We start from the raw sequence: 6849 nt of genomic DNA on the forward strand, positions 1-6849 counted from the left end.
GCCATCCAATCATCTCATCCTTGCTTCACCTAGTACGATAATATATATAAGTTTATATAACACATCTTCTTTATCCATTCATGTGTCCATGGACTTTTAGGCTGTGTCTATGTTTCGGCTATTGTAAATAGTGCTGCTGCTATGAACATAGAGGTGCATGTATCTTTTTGAATCGTAGCATTGTCTGAGTATATGCCCAGGAGTGGAAATGCTGAATCATACATGTTATAGAAACTCTTAGTTTTTTGAGAAACCTTCATATGGTTTTCCATAGTGCTTATACCAGCTTACATTTCCATCTACAATGTAGGACAATTCTCTTTTCCCCGTACCCTCCTCAGAATTTGTTATTTGTAGACTTATTAATAATAGCTATTCTGACCAGTGTGAGGTGATACCTCATTATATTTTTGATTTGCATTCCTTTAATAATTATAGTAGTTTCAGGTGTACAGCATAGGAATTCAGTATTTTTACAGATTATGCTTCATTAAAAGTTATTACAGGATAATGGCTATAATTCTTTGTGCTACACAATATATACTTGTTGCTTATCTATGTTATTTTCTTCATTTTCTTTTTTAAACTTTTTATTTTATATTGGACTATAGCCAATTAACAATGTTTTAATAGTTTTAGGTGGACAGTAAACAGACTCATCCATACATACCCTTGTGTCCATTCTCCCCCAAACTCTCATCCCATCCAGGCTGCCACATATTATTGAGCAGAGTTCCATGGGTAGAGATCAAGTTTTAAATAAAGAAGTGACATGATGAGATTTTATTTTTTATAAAAAAAAGATCACACTGACCACAGTATGGAGAACGTACTGGATGGGGCAAGATCCATGTTAAAATAGTTAGGAGGATAACGGTTCCCCAGCCAATCACAAACCTTGAACTAGAATAGTCACTGTGAGGGTCAGGGGGAGTATTTATTGAGCCCCTTCTATGTGCCAGACACTGAGCTAAGCACTGAAATGTTGTTTCTGCCTTGAAAGACTCGTGGTCATGAGAAGAAAACAGATTCACAAGCAAGTAGTTAAGTACCAATCACACAAATTTTTATTAAGAAAACTCATTTATGCCTCATAACTCCAGGATGGCTCTGTGGTTTCTTTCATTCTCTTCCTTGATGTCGCCTTAATTTGACCATCTTTGTGAGGTACAACCCTTGTCCTCCCCATTGCTATTTTAGTTGTTTATCCATTCCTCCCATTGGTGATATAAGTAAAACCCTTTGCCAAGAGAAAGGATCCAAGGTTCTAGCTAAGTGTAGTGAATCCTCTTCGTGCTGATTCTTTTCTTGTAACCCATCAAGACCTGAAATGAACTGCAGCAAGAACCCTGACTTTGTCCCCTCAGGACTGTCCAGTGACCCACACAAACCACAGCTCATCTTTGGTCTCTTCCTGGCCCTCTACTTGCTGAGTCTCTTAGGAAACTCGCTACTGCTGATGGCTATTGGTGCTGACATCCACCTCCACACCCCCACGTACTTCTTCCTCAGCCAGCTCTCCCTGGTCGACCTCTGTTTCACTACCACCTCAGCCCCCAAAATGCTGGAGACTTTGTGGACCAGTAATGGACTGATCTCCTTCTCTGAGTGCCTGTCCCAGTTATATTTCTTTGCAGTTTTTGCTGATATGGACAACCTGCTTTTGACGGCCATGGCTATCAGCCGCTACTCTCCATCTGCCATCCCCTGCACTACCCACTCCTAAGGACTCCTTGCAGATGTGCACTGCTGGTGGGTGGGTCATGGGGAGTGGCCCACTCTGTCTCTCTTGTCCATGCCCTGTTGCTATCCCTGCTCTCATTTTATACTAATCAAGAAATTCCCCACTTTTTCTGTGATTTTGGACCACTCTTTAGACTTTCCTGCTCTGATACCACCTCAGTGAGGACCTGATGATGGTTCTGACAGGACTCTTAGGAATTGGTCCTCTCCTCTGCATCATAAGCTCTTATGACCATATTTTCCTTGCTGTAGCTCGGGTTCCATCAGCACAGGGGAAAAAGAAAGCCCTGGCCACATGCAGCTCCCACCTCTCCATGGTCATCCTCTTCTACAGCTCGGTCTTTGCCACCTACCTGAAGCCGCCGTCAGCTTCTCATGCCTCTGGGGAGCTGGGTGCTGCTGTCGTGTATGCCCTGGTAACCCCCACTCTCAATCCTTTCATTTATAGCCTAAGAAATAAGGACATGAAGAGTTCCCTGAAAAGTGTTCATGGCATTAGGAATAATTCAAAGAAACAAGTGCTTTGGGGAAAAAAAAAAAAAACACTCTTCACTACCACACTGATAAAGTGAGTCAGTTAACAGCAAGGCCATTGCACAGTATGATATGCTATAGTGTAAAGAACACTAAATAGAAATTAGAACTAGTTTCTAGAACCCTCTTTAACTGCTAGATTTAGGCTTATATATTATCTATATCATTATATCAAAATATATCAGTAATATGGCAAAGTGAAATTGTTAGTCATTCAGCTGTGTCTGACTCTTTGTGACCCCATGGACTGTAGCCCATCAGGCTCTTCTTGCCCATGGATTTCTCCAGGCAAGAATACTGGAGTGAGTTGCCATTCCCTTCTCCACCGGATCTTTCTAACCCAAGGATCGAATCTGGGTTTCCTGCATTTGCAGGCAAATTCTTTGCAGTCTGAGCCACTAGAGAGGCCCATTTCATGTTGTGGTGGTTTAGTTACAAAGCCATGTGGGACTGTTGCAACCCCATGGACTGTAGCCCTCCAGGCTCCTCTGTCTACGATATTCTCCAGGCAAGAATTCTGGATTTGGTTGCCATTTCCTTCTCATATATATGAGTACCTTATATCTTATGTTATAATATATATAATTAGGTATATTAGCTAAAAATAGTATACTTAAGTGGATTGGATGAGCTGTTCTTTAAAGCTGACTTATAACATTAGTAGTATTGAAACTTAGTCATCTGTTCTCATCCTTACCACCATTTTGACCATCATTTCCATGGCTATCATTGGCTTAATAATGAAGATTCTCACCATCAGCCTTACTATAGTCAGTATCATCTTTTTGTCATTAGCATCACCTTACAAATTACCACCTTCAGTTCTTTCCCCATCAACACTGCCAGTACCATCACCATGAATAAGAGAGTGGAAACTGGTTCTATGCAATTTTTTCATTTTTAATGCCTCATTTTTCAAAATCTTCTACTTTGTATTTTCGTGCTATGTTGATAATTGTGGGAAATATCATAATGGCATGGTAGATATGTTTTATAAAAATGTCTTCATAAAATTGAGAATATAATAGATATTTACATTTAGAATAATGATTACATAGTTTATATAACATAATACACACACAATGTCTAAAACTTTCTTTAAATTATTCCAGAGAAAAAGGAATGCTAGATATTTGGCACTATATTGGCAAAATGTTGATGTCAAAGCAGGATGATAGCTACAGGAAAGTTTTTACACCACTGTCTGCATTTTTCTGAATGTTTTAAATTTTCTACATTAAACATTAAAATGAAAAAGTAAGGTGCATTCAGCTTTAAATATTTTTTTTAAGTATCAATGTCTTTAGATACAGCAATCAATCCATAAAGAATGTATCAAGGTAAATTCTGAATATAAATAATACTTTTATAGGAAAAAAATTGACTACAACTAAAAATTCCCAATGATAAATGTTTATTTATTTGGAATTCTCCAGACCAGAATACTGGAGTGGGTAGCCTTTCCCTTCTCCAGGGTATCTTCTCAATCCAGGGATCAAACCCAGGTCTCCTGCATTGCAGACAGATTCTTTACCAGCTGAGGACACTAATTTAAGAAAGCATTACAATATCAAACAACAATGCAAAAAACGTGATTATTTTTGCCTGAAAGATACAGCAGGGCTTCCCCAATGGCCTAGCAGGTAAAGAACCTGCCTGCAAAGCAGGGAACACAGGTTTGAGCCCTAGGTCGGGAAGACCCCTGGAGGAGGGCATGACAACCCACTCCAGTATTCTTGCTGGGAAAATCCCATGGACAGAGGAGGCTGCTGGGCCCAATGAGGCCTGAAGGGTCAGATGTGACTTGAGCAACTGAACACAAAAGATACAGCAAGAAGTGAAGATACTTTGGAGAGACCAGCCTCATTCTCCTAGAGAGAAATATAAATTTGGGAGATCCCAAAATTAAAGAAAATATTTTCACGTTGTTACTAACAGTGAAGAGTCCGATTTAGAAAGAACAAAAGCAATACTACTTCTCCCTCTTCCTATTTTTTGTTTTTCACAGAATCATAGTAATAAATTAGTAGAATATTTAAAAGATAATCATCTTTCTGTATGGATCCATGGGATATGACTGGCCCTCATTCCTTAACTGTCATTGCCCAATTTCCTAGCATTTTATACAAAGTTTTTCCAGGCAAGTCCCCAAGATGAGAAAGTATATCCATATCTCTGTCCCAGGAAATGAAAGGTAATTTAAGAATTCCTGAGGCCCTTGAAACTGTACTATCTATGGTTCTGAAACTAAGAAAGACACATAATAAGGAAAGAAAATAGGACCAATGAAAAACATGGAACTCAAGATAGGAATTCTCCAAGGAGAATTTTCTTATATTGCAGGTTTAGAAAGGTAACTTGTTTATTCTTTCAATAATCCTCCCCAACCCCAGGGATACTCTCTCACAGGGTTTGTATACCTAAAGATCTGTGGATTATAAAAGACAGGCAAAATTTTAGAAAAAAGACGTTTCAGAAGATGAAGATCTTATACTGTAATTCCAAAATAAATGATCATGTCAAATACTTTTCTACTCTATTTTTTCATAATTTTTCTACTATTTACTTTTCAGGAATGTCAACCTGAGAAGACGTCTTAGCTGTGAATTTGAACAGTCAATCAGGTAGGAGAATGAACAAGGAGATGGGTTGGAGAGTTGCCCATATTCTCCGTCTTCCTCCCTGTATTAAATTTACATGTCAAGGATTTAGAGCTGAATTCCTATCTTATGATGGATATTGTGTTTGTGGATTTTGAAGACTTTTTACTAGCTACATTTTTATTGACATATTTCTAGATATTTTCCAAAGTAAATATATAGTTGATAAATATTCAGGATGCAGTGGGATAAGTATTTAGTACAGAAAGTCTCATTGCTCTTTTCTTTAAATGTTAGGAAAAAGTTTTTTGCCCCAAGTGAATTTTTGATACGATTTTGTTTTGTGAGTAGAGAACCAAAAACAATGCTTGGCATGTGTGTTTCATAAGCAGGAATGATAAAGTTTAACCATATACAATATATATATGGCTATTGAGGAAAGTTACTCTGAATTCCTTAAAGCCAGCCTTCAACAAACGTGTATTAACAATAAATAACTTCTCAAAATTCTCACTACATTTAAGGTGATAATCTCATGGAATTTCTAGAAATGTTCCCTACTAAATTCATTTTTTTATTCTAGTCACATCATATCTTTGTTTTCTCCTTTCATGACCTACCCAAATATTGAATGATTCCTTTTAATAGAAAGCACTCTAATGCTTACATCTCCATTCAGAGTTCTTTATAGCTCCTATTATTCCATTGCTGTCCATTTTTCTTAGGTTAAAAACCCTTCAAATGATTTTGTACTAAGTCAAGAGACAATAGTGTGGTGGAGAGCTTAATAATTTACCCGCTGTTAGAACTTAGGATGATAAAAGACAAGTCTTTATCAGAAAATATGGTAGGCTGGAAATTTGCTCTGAATCCTTGGAAAAAAGAAAAGATTTTCTCTTGAAAAATGTGTGTGTATATATATATATATTTGAAAATATATGTCAAATAAAAACCAAAAGTGTTTGAGGAACAGTCCATAAACAGCATATAATGTTAATATTTAATAATATAGTGGTCCAAATATTGTATAATCTGTGATGCTGAGACTATTTAAAACATCACTGCTCTCCCTCAAAATATTATTGTCTAGATAGGAAAATCCTCAGCTGCGGGACATTGGTTCCCATCAGAGATAGCATTCCATATGTTATTTTGTCTTTTCTTTCAAGTAATGGTGAATCAAACCTCAGTCACTGAATTTCTCCTCCTGGGACTGACAGACATCCAAGAACTGCAACCTGTCCTCTTTGTGGTTTTCCTTGCAATTTACATTGTCAGCTTGACTGGAAATGGAGCCATCATGATGGTTGTCATCTCTGATCCAAGACTCCATTCTCCTATGTACTTTTTCCTGGGAAACCTGTCATGTCTGGATATCTGCTACTCCACAGTGACTCTGCCAAAGATGCTGGAGAACTTCCTCTCTACACACAAAGCAATCTCTTTCTCGGGATGCATAAGCCAGCTTCATTTTTTCCATTTCCTGGGCAGCACTGAGTCCATGTTGCTGGCCATGATGGGCTTTGACCGCTTTGTGGCTATCTGCAAACCATTTCATTATACTCTTATCATGAATCATCAAGTCTGTATCCAGATGACTGTCACTGTCTGGATCACTGGTTTCTTCTATGCCCTGCTACACTCAGTAATGACCTCTCGCTTAAACTTCTGTGGTTCCAACCATATCCATCACTTCTTCTGTGATGTGAAGCCATTGCTGGGGTTGGCCTGTGGAAACACTGACCTCAGTGAGTGGCTGCTCAATACTGTCTCAGGCACCATTGCCATGGGCTCATTCTTTCTAACATTTCTGTCCTATTTTTATATTATTATCTATCTTTTCTTCAAGACCCATTCTTGCAGCATGCTTCATAAAGCACTGTCTACATGTGCCTCCCATTTCTTGGTAGTTGTTCTTTTCTTCGTCCCTGTTGTTTTTGTTTACATTCATCCTGCCTCAAGTAGCTCCATG

At 38.2% G+C, this 6849-nt stretch overlaps 1 protein-coding gene and 1 pseudogene across 1 annotated transcript; both read left to right on the forward strand.

Moving 5' to 3' along the window:
* The first annotated feature begins 1330 nt into the window (after positions 1 to 1330).
* Positions 1331 to 4905, forward strand: LOC120859408 (annotated as a pseudogene).
* A 1116-nt stretch (positions 4906 to 6021) lies between these two features.
* On the forward strand, positions 6022 to 6846 carry LOC120859406 (olfactory receptor 12D2-like; the record flags this gene model as incomplete). The annotated part of the gene is made up of 1 exon (XM_040235527.1): positions 6022 to 6846. A coding segment is annotated over exon 1 (825 nt), but the record flags the coding sequence as incomplete, so codon positions are not given.
* Positions 6847 to 6849: the final 3 nt, after the last annotated feature.

The sequence above is a fragment of the Oryx dammah genome, unplaced genomic scaffold (assembly GCF_014754425.2).
Source record: "Oryx dammah isolate SB20612 unplaced genomic scaffold, SCBI_Odam_1.1 HiC_scaffold_842, whole genome shotgun sequence".
Lineage (NCBI taxonomy): Eukaryota > Metazoa > Chordata > Mammalia > Artiodactyla > Bovidae > Oryx > Oryx dammah.